The sequence below is a fragment of the Aethalodelphis obliquidens genome, unplaced genomic scaffold (assembly GCF_003676395.1).
Source record: "Aethalodelphis obliquidens isolate GAN/ISIS:26980383/991018 unplaced genomic scaffold, ASM367639v1 scaffold40, whole genome shotgun sequence".
NCBI classification, from domain to species: domain Eukaryota; kingdom Metazoa; phylum Chordata; class Mammalia; order Artiodactyla; family Delphinidae; genus Aethalodelphis; species Aethalodelphis obliquidens.
Genome location: NW_020837984.1, coordinates 1771078 through 1789930, shown reverse-complemented (window position 1 = coordinate 1789930; position 18853 = coordinate 1771078). Strand labels below are relative to the sequence as shown.

General features: G+C 37.0%; 1 protein-coding gene across 11 annotated transcripts in view; it reads left to right on the top strand.

The window, feature by feature from the left end:
- CCDC88A (coiled-coil and HOOK domain protein 88A) overlaps positions 1-18853 on the top strand; it is a 195923-nt gene that overhangs the window by 126709 nt on the left and 50361 nt on the right. For all 11 annotated transcript variants that reach the window (XM_027131699.1, XM_027131700.1, XM_027131697.1 and 8 more), the window contains 4 exons: positions 11247-11328; positions 14147-14305; positions 15743-15889; positions 16483-16627. In XM_027131699.1, the coding sequence (XP_026987500.1) occupies positions 11247-11328; positions 14147-14305; positions 15743-15889; positions 16483-16627 (533 nt within the window). The remainder of the gene's footprint in view (positions 1-11246; positions 11329-14146; positions 14306-15742; positions 15890-16482; positions 16628-18853) is intronic.

The following is an 18853-nucleotide window of genomic DNA, read 5'->3' as shown; positions in this document are numbered from 1 at the left end:
TTTTTTTTTTTTTTTTTTTTGCGGTACGCGGGCCTCTCACTGCTGTGGCCTCTCCCGTTGCGGAGCACAGGCTCCGGACGCGCAGGCTCAGCAGCCATGGCTTACGGTCCCAGCCACTCCGCGGCATGTGGGATCTTCCTGGACCGGGACACGAACCCGCATCCCCTGCATCGGCAGGCAGACTCTCAACCACTGCGCCACCAGGGAAGCCCGGCAGGTGGATTCTTAACCCCTGCGCCACCAGGGAAGTCCTGTTGAGTGTCTTTTCATGTGCTTATTTGCCACTTGTATATCTTCTTTGGAGAAATGTTTATTCAGATCCTTTGTCCTTTTTTTTTTGCGGTACACGGGCCTCTCATTGTTGTGGCCTCTCCCGTTGCGGAGCACAGGCTCCGGATGCGCAGGCTCACCGGCCATGGCTCATGGGCCCAGCCGCTCCGCAGCATGTGGGATCTTCCCGGACCGGGGCACGAACCCGCGTCCCCTGCATCGACAGGCGGACTCCCAACCACTGCGCCACCAGGGAAGCCCCTTTGTCCATTTTTAAATTGAGTTCCTAGGTAAACTTTAAAAAAAAAAGTAAAATTAAAAGCATTGAAATTTTTTTTAATAGTTTGAGGGTTTTTAAAAAATTTTTATTTATTTTATTTATTTATTTTTGGCTGTGTTGGGTCTTCCTTGCTGTGTGCGGGTTTTCTCTAGTTGGGGCGAGTGAGGGCTACTCTTCGTTGCGGTGCACGGGCTTCTCATCGTGGTGCCTTTTCTTGTTGTGGAGCAAGGGCTCTAGGCACATGGGCTTCAGTTGTGGCACATGAGCTCAGTAGTTGTGGTTCACTGGCTCTAGAGCAAAGGCTCAGTAGTTGTGGTGCAAGGGCTTAGTTGCTCAACGGCATGTGGGATCTTCCTGGACCAGGGATCAAACTCGTATCCCCTGCATTGGCAGGCGGATTCTCAACCACTGTGCCACCAGGGAAGCCCAAAGGATTGGAATATTCCTCAAAAAGTTAACTATAGAATTTTTATATGATCCAGCAATTCCATACCTAGGTATATCCCACTAAAATTGAAAACGGACACTCAAACAGATACTGGTATGCCAGTGTTCATTGTAGCATTACTCCCAGTAGACAAAAGGTGGAAACAGTCCAAATGGCCATGAACAGATGGATAAACAAAATGTGCTTTAGGCACAGTGGAATATTATTCAGCCATAAAAGATGAAATTTTGTTAGCTGCTACAACATGGATGAGCCATAGAAACAACTTGCTAAGTGAGATAAGCCAGGTACAAAGGACAAATATTGAATAATTCCACTTAAATGAAATATCTTTAATAGGCATATTGAGAGAGACAGAAAGTAGATTAGAGAGTTACTGCTTAATGAGTATAGAATTTCTCTTTGGAGTGATGAAAAAGTTTTGGGGATACATAGTCGTGATAGTTTAACAACACTGTAAATGTAACTAATGCTGCTGAACTGTACACTTAAAATTGCAACATTATGTTATATATATGTTACCACAATAAAAAATTTGTTTTTAATTTTTAAAAAAGCATTTAACAACCTGTAAAGAAATATTTGTAAGAAATATCTTATAAAGCACAAAATGTAATAGCTTTTCATCAGAAGAAATTTTAATGGTACAGTCATAAGAAAATAAAATTAGCCTTTCCTAGTATTCAAATAAATTCAAACTAGAACAATAACATGGCATTTTTCAGTTGTTAAATTGTTTCACATATAGGCTCTTTTATCCTCTGCTAGTTGCATTTTAAATTTGTAATGAACTTTCTGCAGGGCAGTTTGACAGTATATACCAAGGACCTTTAAACATGTAATGTACTTTTAGAAATCTGTCCTGGGGACTTCCCTGGTGGCGCAGTGGATAAGAATCCACCCGCCAGGGCTTCCCTGGTGGCGCAGGGGTTGAGAGTCCGCCTGCCGATGCAGGGGACACGGGTTCGTGCCCCGGTCCGGGAAGATCCCACATGCCGTGGAGCGGCTGCGCCTGTGAGCCATAGCCACTGAGCCTGTGCTCCGCAACGGGAGAGGCCACAACAGTGAGAGGCCCGCGTACCGCAAAAAAAAAAAAAAAAAAAAAAAGAATCCACCTGCCAATGCAGGGAACATGGGTTTGATCCCTGGTCTGGGAAGATCCCACATGCCGCAGAGCACCTAAGCCCCTGTGCCACAACTACTGAGCCTGCACTCTAGAAACCACGTTCCACAACTACTGAAGCCCGCGCGCCTAGAGCCCGTGCTCCACAGCAAGAGAAGCCACCGCAAGGAGAAGCCCGCGCACTGCAATGAAGAGTAGACCCCGCTCGCCACAACTAGAGAAAGCCCTCACGCAGCAACGAAGACCGAACAGCCAAAAATAAATTAAAAATTAAAACTTTAAAAAAACAAAAGAAATCTGTCCTGAAATACACAGGGCTTTATGTGTAATGATTTTATTTGCCAAAACATTGTTCATTATAGTGAAAATTGGAATCCACTTAAATAAATAAATTATGGTTCCTCTCTCAATGGGAATATTTCTCCATTCAAAATTAGGGTTTTTTAAAAAATGTAAGCAGATGCATGTATCTTTTCGAATTAGTGTTTTGTTGCTTTTTTTCCCAGATATATATCCAGGAGCGGAATTGCTGGGTCATATGGTAGTTCTATCTTTAGTTTTTTGAGAAACCCCCATAGTGTTCTCCACAGTGGCTGCACCAATTTACATTCCCACCAACAGTGTATGAGGGTACCCTTTTCTCCACATCCTCAGCAACATTTGTTATTTGTGTTTGTTTTGATGGTAGCTGTTCTGACAGATGTAAGGCGGTATTTCATTGTGGTTTTGATTTGCATTTCCCTGATTATTAGTGATGTTGAGCATCATTTATTGTGTCTGTTGGCCATCTTCATATCCTCTTTGGAAAAATGTCTATTCAGGTCTTCTGCCCATTTTTTAATTGGGGTGTTTGCTTTTTTGATGTTGAGTTGTATGAACTGTTTATATATTTTGGATATTAACCCCTTATCAGTCATATCATTTACAAAATTTTCTCCCATTCATTCAATGAAGTTGTCTTTTTGGGTTTTTTTGTTTAGTTTTGTTTTTTAATTAATTAATTTATTTATTTATTAATAAACAGGCTTTCTCTAGTTGTAGCAAGCGGGAGCTACTCCTTATTGTGGTGCGGTAGCTTCTCTTGTTGCAGAGCGTGGGATGTAGGCACGTGGGCTTCAGAAGTTGCAGCTCGTGGGCTCTAGAACCCAGGCTCAGTAGTTGTGGCGCATGGGCTTAGTTGCTCTGTGGCAAGTGGGATCTTCCTGGACCAGGGCTCAAACCCATGTACCCTGCATTGGCAGGTGGATTCCTAGCCACTTTGCCACGAGGGAAGTCCCTGTCGTTTTGTTTTTGCTGTGCAAAAAGGTTTTAAGTTTAATTAGGTCCCATTTTTTAATTTTTGCTTTTATTTCTTTTGCTTTAGGAGACTGATCAAAAAAAATACTGCTATGATTTATTTCAAAGAATGTTCTGCCTATGTTTTCTTCTAGGAGTTTTATGGTTTCTAGTTTTGCATTTAGGTCTTAATCCATTTTGAGTTTATTTTTGTGTATGGTGTTAGAGAATGTTCTAATTTCATTATTTTACATGTAGCTCTCCAGTTTTCCCAGCATAATTTACTAAAGAGACTGTCTTTCTCCATTGTATATTCTTGCCTCCTTTGTTGTAGATTAATTAACCATAAATGCGTGGGTTTATTTCTGGGCTTCCTATTCTGTTCCATTGATCTATTGTCTGTTTTTGTGCCAGTGTCATACTGTTTTAATTACGGGAGCTTTGTAGTGTAGCCTGAAGTGAGGGCACGTGATTCCTCCATCTCTGTTCTTCTTTCTCACGACTCTTTTGGCAATTTGGGTCTTTTTGTGTTTCCATACAATTTTTAAGATTATTTACTCTAGTTCTGTGAAAAATGCCATTGGTATTTTGATAGGGTTTGCATCAAATCTGTAGATTGCCTTGGTTAGTATGGCCATTTTAACAGTATGAATTCTTCCAATCCAAGAACACAGTATATCTTTCCTTCTGTTTGTGTTGTTCAGTTTCTTTCATCAGTGTCTTATAGTTTTCTGAGTATGGGTCCTTTACCTCCTTTGGTAGGTTTATTCCTAGATATCTTATTCTTTTTGATGTGATGGTAAATGGGATTGTTTCCTTAATTTCTCTTTCAAATAGTTTAATGTTAGTGTGTAGAAATTCAACAGATTTCTGTATATTAATTTAGTATCCTGCAACTTTACTGAATTTGTTGGTGAGCTCTAGTAGTTTCTGGTTACATCTTTAGGATTTCCTATCTGTGTTGCCGAACTTAGGTTCAGCTGCTCACTGTTTGAAGGCCAATACTTGAGAGAAAAGTATTGGATGGAAAAGAAAGGTTGCTTTATTCAGGAGGCTAGCAACCTGGGGAGAAGGTAGACTTGTGTCCAAAAACCAACTCTGAAGATTCTGCTTGACCATGAAAGTTTTTAAAAGGAGAATAATTTTGGAGGTAATCAGAGTCTTATTATCTTCTCCTGTGTGCACACTCTTCTGATTGGTTGGTGGTGAGGTAACAGGGTGGTATTCCAAGAATCTTCTGCTCAGCCTGAAGTGACCATCCTCCACCTGGGTGGGGGCCTTAGTTCCTGTAGGAGAACTCAAAGGTATTGTTATGTATATTCCTTGAGGAGGCATCGGGACCCTGCTTTATTGCTGCACAGCTGTTTCTTGACTATTCCTCCTTTGTTTCTACATTCTCTTCCTTCCTGATTAGCAACTGTTTGAATCTGCCCTTTGGAACTCAGGGAATGTCAGGAGGCTGAATGAAGCCTATTTCCTACAAACAAGAAACAGGGGACATGAAAAGGACTTGCACCTGGGAGGGTCCCACAGGGTCCTGCTCACTTTCATCCATAGTGTCATGTCATCTCCCAATAGTGACAGTTTTCATTCTTCCTTTCCAATTTGTATTCCTTTTATTTCTTTTTCTTATCTGATTGCTGTGGCTAGGACTTCAATACTATGTTGAATAAAAGTGGTGAGAGTGGACATCCTTGTCTTACTATTGATCTTCACGGAAATGCTTTCAGCTTATCACCGTTGAGTATGATTTTAGCTGTGGGTTTGTCATATATAGCCTTTATTATGATGCGGTATGGTCCCTCTATGCCCACTTTCTGCAGAGTTTTTATTCTAAATGGGTGTTGACTTTCGTCAAAAGCTTTTTCTGCATCTATCAAGATCATCATATGGTTTTTCTTTTTCAGTTTGTTAATGTGGTGTTCAAAAAGATACATGCACCCCAGTGTTCATAGTAGCATTATTTACACTTGACAAGATATGGTAGCAACCTAAGTGTCCATCAACAGATGAATGGATTAAGAATATGTGGTATAAACACAAGAGAAAGAAAAGACCTACAATAACAAACCCTAAACAATTAAGAAAATGGGAATAGGAACATACATATCGATAATTACCTTAAATGTAAATGGATTAAATGCTCCAACCAAAAGACATAGACTGGCTGAATGGATACAAAAACAAGACCCGTATATATGCTGTCTACAAGAGACCCACTTCAGACCTAGGGACACATACAGACTGAAAGGAGGGGATGGAAAAAGATATTCCATGCAAATGGAAATCAAAAGAAAGCTGCAGTAGCAATTCTCATATCAGACAAAATAGACTTTAAAACAAAGACTGTTACAAGAGAAAAAGAAGGACACTACATAATGATCAAGGGATCAATCTAAGAAGAAGATATAACAATTGTAAATATTTATGCACCCAACATAGGAGCACCTCAATACATAAGGCAAATACTAACAGCCATAAAAGGGGAAATCGACAGTAACACAATCATAGTAGGGACTTTAACACCCCACTTTCACCAATGGACAGATCATCCAAAATGAAAATAAATAAGGAAACACAAGCTTTAAATGATACATTAAACAAGATGGACTTAATTGATATTTACAGGACATTCCATCCAAAAACAACAGAATACACTTTCTTCTCAAGTGCTAATGGAACATTCTCCAGGATAGATCATATCTTGGGTCACAAATCAACCCTTGGTAAATTTAAGAAAATTGAAATCGTATCAGGTATCTTGTCCGACCACAGTGCTATGAGACGAGATATCAATTACAGGAAAAAGTCTGTAAAAAATACAAACACATGGAAGCTAAACAATACACTACTTAATAACGAAGTGATCACTGAAGAAATCAAAGAGGAAATCAAAAAATACCTAGAAACAAATGACGATGAAAACACGAAGACACAAAACCTATGGGATGCAGTAAAAGCAGTTCTAAGAGGGAAGTTTATAGCAATACAGTCCTACCTTAAGACACAAGAAACATCTCAAATAAACAACCTAACCTTACACCTAAAGCAATTAGAGAAAGAAGAAAAAAAAAACCCGAAGTTAGAAGAAGGAAAGAAATCATAAAGATCAGATCCGAAATAAATGAAAAAGAAATGAAGGAAACGTTAGCAAAGGTCAATAAAACTACAAGTTGGTTCTTTGAGAAGAGAAACAAAATTGATAAACCATTAGCCAGACTCACCAAGAAAAAAAGGGAGAAGACTCAAATCAAGAGAATTAGAAATCAAAAAGAAGTAACAACTGACACTGCAGAAATACAAAGGATCATGAGAGATTACTGCAAGCAACTGTATGCCAATAAAATGGACAATCTGGAAGAAATGGACAAATTCTTAGAAAAGCACAACGTTCTGAGACTGAACCAGGAAGACATAGAAAGTATAAACAGACCAATCACAAGCACTGAAACTGAGACTGTGATTAAAAATCTTCCAACAAACAAAAGCCTAGGACCAGATGGCTTCACAGGCGAATTCTATCAAACATTTAGAGAAGAGCTAACACCTATCCTTCTCAAACTCTTCCAAAATATAGCAGAGGGAGGAACACTCCCAAACTCATTCTACAAGGCCACCATCACCCTGATACCAAAACCAGACAAAGATGTCACAAAGAAAGAAAACTACAGGCCAATATCACTGATGAACATAGATGCAAAAATCCTCAACAAAATACTAGCAAACGGAATCCAACAGCACATTAAAAGGATCATACACCATGATCAAGTGGGGTTTATCCCAGGAATGCAAAGATTCTTCAATATACGCAAATCAATCAATGTGATACACCATATTAACAAATTGAAGGAGAAAAACCATATGATCATCTCAATAGATGCAGAGAAAGCTTTCGATAAAATTCAACACCCATTTATGATAAAAACCCTCCAGAAAGTAGACATAGAAGGAGCTTACCTGAACATAATAAAGGACATATGTGACAAACCCATAGCCAACATCGTTCTCAATGGTGAAAAACTGAAACCATTTCCACTAAGATTAGGAGCAAGACACGGTTGCCCACTCTCACCACTCTTATTCAACATAGATTGGGAAGTTTTAGCCACAGCAATTAGAGAAGAAAAAGAAATAAAAGGAATACAAATCGGAAAAGAAGAAGTAAGGCTGTCACTGTTTGCAGATGACATGATACTACACATAGAGGATCCTAAAGATGCTACCAGAAAACTACTAGAGCTAATCAATGAATTTGGTAAAGTAGCAGGATACAAAATTAATGCACAGAAATCTCTTGCATTCCTATACACTAATGATGAAAAATCTGAAAGTGCAATTAAGAAAACACTCCCTTTTACCCTTGGAACAAAAAGAATAAAATATCTAGGAATAAACCTACCTAAGGAGACAAAAGACATGCATGCAGAAAACTGTAAGACACTGATGAAAGAAATTAAAGATTATACAAACAGAGGGACAGATATACCATGTTCGTGGATTGGAAGAATCAACATTGTGAAAATGACTATACTACCCAGAGCAATCTACAGATTCAGTGCAATCCCTATCAAACAACCAATGACATTTTTCACAGAACTAGAACAAAAAATTTCACAGTTTGTATGGAAACGCAAAAGACCCCGAATAGCCAAAGCAATCTTGAGAAAGAAAAACGGAGCTGGAAGAATCAGGCTCCCTGACTTCAGAGTATACTACAATGCTACAGTAATCAAGACAGTATGGTATTGGCACAAAAACAGAAATATAGGTCAATGGGACAGGATAGAAATCCCAGAGATAAACCCACGCATATATGGTCACCTTATCTTTCATAAAGGAGGCAAGAATATACAGTGGAGAAAAGACAGCCTCTTCAATAAGTGGTGCTGGGAAAACTGGACAGCTACATGTAAAAGAATGTAATTAGAACACTCCCTAACACCATACACAAAAATAAACTCAAAATGGATTAAAGACCTAAATGTAAGGCCAGACACTATCAAACTCTTAGAGGAAAGCATAGGAGAACATTCTATGACATAAATCACAGCAAGATCCTTTCTGACCCACGTCCTAGAGAAATGGTAATAAAAACAAAAATAAACAAATAGGACCTAATGAAACTCAAAAGCTTTTGCACAGCAAAGGAAACCATAAACAAGACGAAAAGACAACCCTCAGAATGGGAGAAAATATTTACAAATGAAGCAACTGACAGAGGATTAATCTCCAAAATTTACAAGCAGTTTATGCAGCTCAATATCAGAAAAACAAACAACCCAATCCAAAAATGGGCAGAAGACCTAAATAGACATTTCTCCAAAGAAGATGTACAGATTGTCAACAAACACATGAAAGAATGCTGAACATCATTAATCATTAGAGAAATGCTAATCAAAGCCACAATGAGATATCATCTCACACTGGTCAGAATGGCCATCCTCAAAAAATCTACAAACTATATGCTGGAGAGGGTGTAGAGAAAAGGGAACCCTCTTGCACTGTTGGTGGGAATGTAAATTGATACAGCCACTGTGGAGAACAGTATGGAAGTTCCTTAAAAAACTAAAAATAGAACTACCATATGACCCAGCAATCCCACTACTGGGCATATACCCTGAGAAAACCGTAATTCAAAAAGAAGATTCATGTACCACAATGTTCATTGTAGCTCTGTTTATAATAGCCAGGACATGGAAGCAACCTAAGTGTCCATCAACAGATGAATGGATAAAGAAGATGTGGCACATATATACAATGGAATATTACTCAGCCATATAAAGAAACGAAATTGAGTCATTTGTAGTGAGGTGGATGGACCTAGAGTCTGTCATACAGAGTGAAGTAAGTCAGAAAGAGAAAAACAAATACTGTATGCTAATACATATATATGGAATCTACAAAACAAAAAAAAAGTGGCCATGAACCTAGGGGCAAGACTGGAATAAAGACGCATACCTACTAGAGAATGGACTTGAGGATAGGGGGAGGGGGAAGGTAAGCTGGGACAAAGTGAGAGAGTGGCATGAACATACATACACTACCAAATGTAAAATAGATAGCTGGTGGGAAGCAGCTGCATAGCTCAGGGAGATTAGCTCAGTGCTTTGTGAGCACCTAGAGGGGTGGGATAGGGAGGGTGGGAGGGAGGGAGACACAAGAGGGAGGAGATATGGGGATATATGTATATGTATAACTGATTCACTTTGTTATAAAGCAGAAACTAACACCATTGTAAAGCAGTTATACTCCAATAAAGATGTTTAAAAAAAAAGAACATGTGGTATGTATACATAGAATGGAGTGCTACGCAGCCATAAAAAATGAAATGTTGCCATTTAAAACAACATGGATGGACTTGGAGGGTATTATGCTAAGTGAAATAAGTCAGACAGAGAAAGACAAATACTGTATGATGTCACTTATATGTCGAATCTAAAAAATAAAACAAACTAGTGAATGTAACAAGAAAGAAACAGACTCATAGATATAGGGAACAAACCAGTGGTTACCAATTGGTAGAGGGAAGGGGGAGGGGCAGTATAAGAGTAGGGGATTAAGAGGTACAACTTATGTATAAAGTAAGCTACAGGATATATTGTGTACATACAGCACAGGGAATATAGCCAATATTTTATGGAGTATAACTTTTAAAAATTTTGAATCACTGTAGTGTATATCCATATTTTACATAACATTGTGTGTCAAGTATACTTCAATAAAAAATTTTTCTGGTGAAAAAAAATTTTAAACCTAAGCAGGTATAAGATGTTAGAAACAGATTGTTTTACATAATGAACATTTACTTTTTATTATTTGAGAACAGAAGATGGACAAGTAGAGATAGTGAGTGGAGACTTAACTTTGAGAAGCTTGGCTCTGGAGGGGAGATAGAAAATGGGAGTTAGAAGCAAAGCAATTAAAAAAGAAAAAAGTGTATAGTAGGAGAAATACAAAGATGTCTGGACTACAGGGAAGAAACCAATAGAGATAAAGATTTTAGCAGGGGGATTTCTGCAGTAACTAACTCCTGTAGCTGTAATACGTCTCCGGTCAAAAATGTATTAGGTATCTGTGGCAGTGTATCATTTTCTTTAGGTTGTTGTAAATGTTGTAAATAGTTTGGGGCTTCCCTGGTGGCGCAGTGGTTAAGAATCTGCCTGCCAATTCAGGGGACACGGGTTCCAGCCCTGGTGCGGGAAGATCCCACATGCCACGGAGCAACTAAGCCCGCAAGCCACAACTACTGAGCCTGCGCTCCAGAGCCCCCCGAGCCACGACTACTGAAGCCCGCGCACGTAGAGCCTGTGCTCCGCAACAAGAGAAGCCACCGCAATGAGAAGCCCACACACCACAACAAAGAGAACCCCCGCTCGCCACAGCTAGAGAAAGCCCGTGCGCAGCAACTAAGACCCAACACAGCCAAAAATAAATAAATAAATTTATAAAAAAAAATAGTTTGGAGACTGTTAGAAGTCTCAGACCCAGATAATATCGCCTTTCATAAAAACTCTTCCAGCTCATTTGTCTTTGACTAGGCAGAGAGGGAGAAAGAGCTAAAGGAGAGTGAGAATTGGGGGATGGCAGAAAAGATGAAGAGAGAGAAGCTACCTTATGAACTATGAGGACATTAGTCACTGAGGTTCTTAGCCTTGGGAGAGTATCATGACATCCAGTCATATAAATTCCTAATACCAATTTCTTTATCTTTTTCCCTAGGTTGGGGTTATGGCCAGTACTATGTTAAACTAGATGTTTAGTAATGATAATAAATTTGTATTGTTACAGATGATGATCATAGTTTTCAAAGCATTAAGTTTATTATTCAATAAATATTTTTTGCATTTAAGGGAGGAAAAGACTGAACAGTTGTTGGACTGTAAACAAGAACTTGAGCAAATGGAAATAGAACTAAAAAGACTGCAACAAGAGGTTTGTACCTGGAACTTTTATTATATAGGATCAATTGGAAATTGATTTTTCTCCTTATAATATATAACATTTGCCTTACTGCTTCCTGAGGTTTCATGAGATCCAATGACTTTTTCAGTGTTTCTCTCTTCAAAAGTGCCACAACCAAAATTAGAAATCAAAACTAGAAAGGTCTTTGGAGTTTTCTTTTTTCTCTATTAGTTCTATTCAAACTTTGCTAAGATTCCAAGGAGACTCTTAGGACTGGCCCAGTTCCATGTTTCTCTTTTTTATGTATTGGCTTCTGTGGGCTTGGAAGCTGGAACACCTCTAGGTCTCTGCTGTCTGATGGTGCTTTATGTTAACCTTATATATGACAGAATGCTTTTTAATTTTTCACTGTTTCTACTAAATAAGATCCAAACTTTTACTTTTTTAAATACTATTTTTATTTTTCTAATGCTTTGTGTTTTTTCATCTTGAACCAAGACTGTTTAAGAATTTGCTTCTTTTAATTACTCTGTAATGTTTCGTTTTCATTTAGAGGTAGTACAAGAGGTCTTCTTTAACCCATAAATGGTAAGGATTGGGGTAAGGCTGGATAATTATTTCTTTTCCTTACTTCACCTAACCTGCCATTTTAAATTCAGGGAACATTTCACTTGTGGAATCATAAACTGGGAACTTTCTAGATGAATGAATCTAGGGATCATAATTTTTAGTTTTAGGTTTGCTGTTGCTGCTATTCCACTTCTTGGTAGCAGGGTTTTTTTGTATTTGTGTTCCATCTAAAATTGTGGTTCTCAATCTTTCTGGTTCCAAGACCCTTCTTTACTCTTGAAGATTAAAGAGGATTATTTAATGTGTATTCTCTTTACTGGAATTTACTATATTTGAAATCAAAACTAAGAATTTTCAAAGTATTTATTAATTCATTTAAAAATAATACTCAATCCACTCCATGTTAACATAAAAATTATATAGTAATTAACCATTATTTTCCAAAACAAAAAAAAATTAGAAGAATAGTAGTCTTTTATATTTTTGGCAAGTCTTTAAATGCCTGGATTAATTGAAGACTACCAGATTCTCATATCTATTGAATATTTCTGCATTCAATCTGTTAAGATATCACATGCCATGTATGTAGCCTCTGGAAAACTCCACTGTCCCTTCATGAGAGAATGAGAGTGAAAACAACAAGTACTGTCTTAGTATTATTATGAAAATAGTTTTGACCTCATGAATTCCCTGGAAGGGTTTCAGGGACCCACAGATTTCCCTGGATCGCACCTTGATTACCGCTACTCAAAGGATTACAAGAGGGCTTTAAAAAGGTTGAATTTTAATACTTATTTCAAATGGCGTAAAGATATGCACTAATCATATGCAAGTAATCATTCATGTGAAAGTATTAGAAACTCAGCATGGGCTTCCCTGGTGGCGCTGTGGTTGAGAGTCCGCCTGCCGATGCAGAGGACACGGATTCGTGCCCCGGTCCGGGAAGATCCCACATGCCGCGGAGCGGCTAGACCCGTGAGCCATGGCCGCTGAGCCTGCGCGTCTGGAGCCTGCGCTCCGCAGCGGGAGAGGCCGCAACAATGAAAGGCCCGCGTACCGGAAAAACAAACAAACAAACAAACAAAAAACTCAGCACGATTTTGGTAACATGTCTGGATAGAAACATTATTTCTCTAAAGTAACTAATGATCAACTTTTGTAAGAGTTTGCCTCTTTTGTGTTTTTACTATCTGGCATTTTAAAGTTAACTTTTCCCCTTAAATTCATTGCAAATGGTTATGTTGAGGAGAGGTTTACTTACTTTAAAATATTCTGAATATTTTTTACATTCTTAATGGAGAACATTATATATAAAAGTTTTTATACAGCATATGCTTTTATTTTTGTATAGAAACATACATTTTTTTAATTTTATTATTTTTTTTAATATTCATTTATTTATTTAGCTGCACTGAGTATTAGTTGTGTCATGCAGGATCTTCATTGCCATGTGCAGGATCTTCATTGCTGCATTTGGGATCTTTAGTTGCAGCATGCGAACTCTTAGTTGCAGCATGTGGGATCTAGTTCTCTGACCAGGGATCAAACCCACTCCCCCTCCATTGGGAGCATGGAGTCTTAGCCACTGGACCACCAGGGAAGTCCCTAGAAACATATATGTTTAAAATGCATATTCTCGGTTTTAAAAAAGGCTTTTTTATCTCCCCATTTAAAAAAAATAATTAAGGTGTAATTTATATACCACTGAATTTACACTTTTCGCAGTCCATCGCCTTAACCACTTGGCCTCATCGTCCCACAAAAATCGCACTTTTAAAGTACACAAGTCAGGGACTTCCCTGGTGGCGCAGTGGATAAGACTCTGCGCTCCCAGTGCAGGGGGCCTGGGTTCAATCCCTGGTCAGGGAACTAGATCCCACACGCATGCCGCAACAGTTTGCATGCCACAGCTAAGGACCTCATGTGCCGTAACTAAGGAGCTGGTGAAATGCAACTAAGGAGCCCGCCTCCCACAATGAAGACCCGGTGCAAATAAATAAATAATTTTAAAATAATAATAATAAAGTACACAAGTCAGGGACTTCCCTGGTAGTCCAGTGGTTAAGACTCTGGGCCTTCCAATGCAGGGGACATGGGTTTGATCTCTGGTCAGGGAGCTAAGATCCTACATGCCACAGGGCGTGGCCAAAAAAAAAGTACACAAGTCATTGTTTTTTTGTGTGTTTTTTTGGTAAATTCTTCAAATTGTACAACCCAAGGATTATCAATTTGAAAATAGAAAATAATATTTTAAATATTAATATGTGTTTATATTTAGAACATGAATTTGCTTTCGGATGCTCGTTCTGCAAGAATGTATCGAGATGAATTAGATGCGCTTCGGGAGAAGGCTGTCAGAGTTGATAAGCTTGAAAGTGAAGTTAGCAGATACAAAGAGAGGCTACATGATATTGAATTTTATAAGGCAAGAGTTGAGGTATGTTACGTAATTTAAACCATTCACAGTTCTTTTCTTTAGAAGTATTATGATTTTTCAAAATGCATTTAAAATGCACTTTAATAAATGTAAGGAACTCTGGAAACATTGAGCAAACTGTAAATAGCATCAGGTGTTTATTTTATGATAGATTAGCATATTGTTTAGACTTGTAAAAAGGGATTTTTGGATGCTATTCATTTTATTGAATTCTTTGGGGCTCTTCTTTCATTCCTTCATTTAGTATTACATGTAGTGAACACTTTTGAAATCACAATAAAGTATATATCTCTACTAATTTCTAACTCGTTCCTAGAAGTGAGTGCGAAACACATTTCTGATTGCTGCTCAACTCAGAATACTAAATTAGGATCAATGAAGGGGAAATCAATATCTGTCTCCCTCTCTCTCTCTCTCTCTCTCTCTCTCTTCTCTCCCACCCCCATTTGTCTTCTCTCTTTATATATATGTATGAACAAAGTAGAAAAAACAATTTTTCTTAGTTAATGGTTGCAGTTCTGTGTTACATGATGTTGAGTTTCACAGCAAGAATCTGAAAATCCTTGCTTCTTGGCATTCTTTTTTCCTTTCTCCATGATTTCTTCATTGTCTGTAAACAGAGGAGATTTTGGTCAGTTTTAATATGGGGATAAGAAAGAAGGAGTATGCTAAATCAGGAAATGAAAACATTATAAGAGAAAGTTAGAACTTAGCCTGAATGTTACCAGAAAATAGACCCATAGAGTGCAAAGATAAGGTGTATATTTGTTCTTTGTCAATTGTTTAAATAGGCGTATGCATGGCACTATTAAGGGATCCTCATGGATGCCACTGTTTTAATATACTTTCTCTTGACTTCAGCTTATAAACTGTAGGCTTAAACTTAGCAATGTAGATTTGTGAACATGTCTTCAAAACATACGTAGGAGTTTAAAGATGTTTATGTAAAATACTTATTGATAAAGCCTTGGTTTATGATTCTGTGAGTCTTAATTCAAGTCTTGGTATTTTACTCAAAAACCCCAAATTCTTCACTTTCAAGTAGAGAGAAACCTAAATCTATTTCAGTAAATAAATTAAGCCCTGATTCTATGGCGATTGGTGTCTTAAATATCTGGAAGACTGCTTACACTGAGTTCCTTATCCTTGTGACTAAGGAATTTAAATATACCCTGACAATTTCATGTGAAATTATAGTAGTATTATTCATCCTAATGTAAGTCCTGAGTATTTTGTTTATATAATAACTTAAATTCTGGGAAATAAAATGAAACCAACTATGTTTCTGTTACTCAGTAGCTTTACTCTTGCATAGAACTGTTGATAAAGACCGCTTAATGTCTTACTTTATAATAAAGAATTTTTATGTTTCAGAGCTTTAAAGATTAACATATTAATGTATTTGTGACAAATAAAGCCTACTTGAAACGTTTACAGGAATTAAAAGAAGACAATCAAGTTTTATTAGAAACAAAAACCATGTTGGAAGACCAATTAGAAGGAACTCGAGCTCGTTCTGATAAATTACATGAATTAGAAAAAGAAAATTTACAACTGAAGGCTAAACTGCATGATATGGAAATGGTACGTATTATAAGATAGATTTATTACATGGCCTGTAAGTAAAAATTCTAAGATTTATCTGACTTCCCTATAGTGACAAGGTTGGTTAGTGTCCTTAAGGCCTTAACAGAGAAGAGATAGCTAAATAAATGAGATGCTTCCAATTTCATATGAATTCAGAAGCAGTAGAAATTTCCGCTCTTGTTACAGAGGGGTATTATTTATTAATTTTGACTACTGCTTTTCAGAAAACCCTAATAAGCCGTTGTGCAGACACTCCTTTAGAATATAGAAATACAACTATTTGCTAAAATTTATCATTGGGTCAGAAATCATTTGTTATATCATTAAAACAATATAATGACTATGAAGAGGTGTTTTCAGTGTCCCCAAAGATCACTATAAAAAGATGTCAGAGACCTGATCAGTTTAGTGACTGGCAGTAATAATTATAATTGATTACTAGCTTCAAATTGTGAAAATTTTAAGGAACTCACAATTTATCTCATTATACAGTTTCTGATAAATGAAAGTTATAAGTAATAAAATATTAGCTTGAAATTGTACTGTTTCTTAGCTTTCTTTTCTCTCCCTACTCCCTGCCAATAAAAAAGGAGCGTGATATGGATAGAAAAAAGATTGAAGAATTAATGGAAGAAAATATGACTTTGGAAATGGCACAGAAACAAAGTATGGACGAATCATTACATCTTGGCTGGGAGCTGGAACAAATATCCAGAACTAGTGAACTTTCTGAAGGTATTTCCAATACTCTTTTTTTATTTAAATGGATGAATGAATAAATGAAATTGTATTTATACTTACATTTCTGGATATTTCATTGCTGTTCTTTATTTTCCCTGGTTGGAGATGTCGCAAAAGGCCACATATCTCTCTAGATAGAATTTCACAGAGTAATGTGTTAATTTCCATATGCCTGGGTCTGGTCCTTATCTTTGCATGTCTTACAACTCAACTTTGAGTGCAGTAGCAGATTCGATCAGTTAGGCACAATTTCATGTTCATATCACAATAAACTGGGATATCAGTTTATTAATTTATTTTGAGAGATACAGCCATCTACTAAATAGAAAAGAAAAGTCATTAGCTGGTCACCATGTTCTTTGACTTTTGGCAAACCTAAATAGGAAATCAGAATGCAGTGGGAATATTCTTTGGTGAATATGTAGCCAGAATAAAGCAAGTTAAGGATCTTTATGGCTACTTTCATCAGTATGTTGGATTTTGGGATTATACCTACCATTTATACCCTGGAGGTAATGAAAGACCCCAGATAAATTTTTAACTTTTGGCTCTATTTCCCTAGGCTCCACATTAACTTGTCCTCTTTATTAAAGCTGGGGCACACACATACAATGTAGCTTTTTGTGTTAAAGCTTTGAGTTTGCTAATACTGCTATACAATACTTTATTGAAATTATACCCAAGTCACATTTATTTGAATTAGACTCGTTCCCTAATTCCTTAGTTACCCAGTATTTAGATTATTATACCTGTTTTTCTTCCTTCAGCAGATATGTATTAAGCACCTACCATGTGTAAAATATTATACCAGGCCCTGAGGATATAGTGGTGAGGTAGACATAAGGTCTGAAAGAGCTTATAACCTGGCGCTTAAAGAGGTTACTTCTACAGATGACTCATCATATTTATTACTATTAGGCTTTTCCTAATTTTACTCTTGAGAACCTAATTCCGGATTCTGGCACCCCATGTAAATTGACTTCATAGTAAGTGATTATGTTCAGCTGAGAATGAATTTGCTGGGATGTGTTACTTAAAATATTTGTGGAACTTTTTTACTGTATTCCATGTGAATTGAGTTACAAAGAAAACAATTCAGACTTAAATGTTTTGTACTACAACAGTTAAAATTACACTGTTAGGAGTTTTCTCACCTGTTAAGTGGGGATAATAATAGTAAGTACTATCTTACAGGGTTGTTGTGAGGGTTGAATTTGTTAATGAAGCCCTTTAGAACTGTGCCTAGTAAATAGTAAGCATTTGAGTGTTTTTTATTATTATTGTCATTATATCACAGTTGTTTTGCAGGGGTCATAGAACATAAAATTCATTTAGTGTGGCATACTTTTTTTTTTAACTTTACAAGGGACTTTCTAGAAAATTTGCAAACTCTGGAAAAAGATAAAGAAGGAAATCAAGGTCACTAATAATTCTTGCCTTTTACATTTCACAAAATTTGCTTCTAGAATTTTCCTACACAGGGTTATTTTTTATATCATCAGATCAGTGTGTATATACAATTAAGATTCCTTTTTTCATCTAAGAATATAACGTAGACAATCTTCCATGTTAAAAATGTGTCGTTAAGTATCCTTTTAAAGTCTTTGTAGTCTGACTGGAAGCTTCTTCAAAGCATGTAGTATTGAAAGCTTTATTAAGGCATATGTTTTGTAGCCTGATCTTGTTTAATTGAAATGCATGACCTCAAATCATGCAATTAGAGTTGTACTTAAGAAGACTTGGACAACTAATGGAATTTATAAAAAGTCAATGACTACCTAGTATACTAGCTTTTAATAAAAGATTAACAATGTGCTGACTAGAACAAAAGCTTGAAATAAGAATTGAGGCTTTCTTTACTTAAAATCTAGGAGATATTTTACTCTACCTCATTTTTAAAAGAATGTGTGACTTGTGTGGCTACATGTTTGTGTGTGTGTGTTTCTTTGCTTTTTATAATGGAGGATTTCAAATGTACGCAAAAGTAGACAGACCCAGAAGTTCCCTCCTGTATATCTGTTTATTTCCCTTCCTAAAGTCTAGGATTTCAAAATAAATTCTAAGTGTCATATTTCATTTGTAAATCCTAATATTTTTATATCATCAAAATATGTAATGAGTCTGTTATAGGGTTATTAAAAATAATTATTTTTGGCTTACTGGAGAGCATCATTTACAGAAGTCGAAACTCAGTTTTCTTATTTTAAAAAATAGAATGCT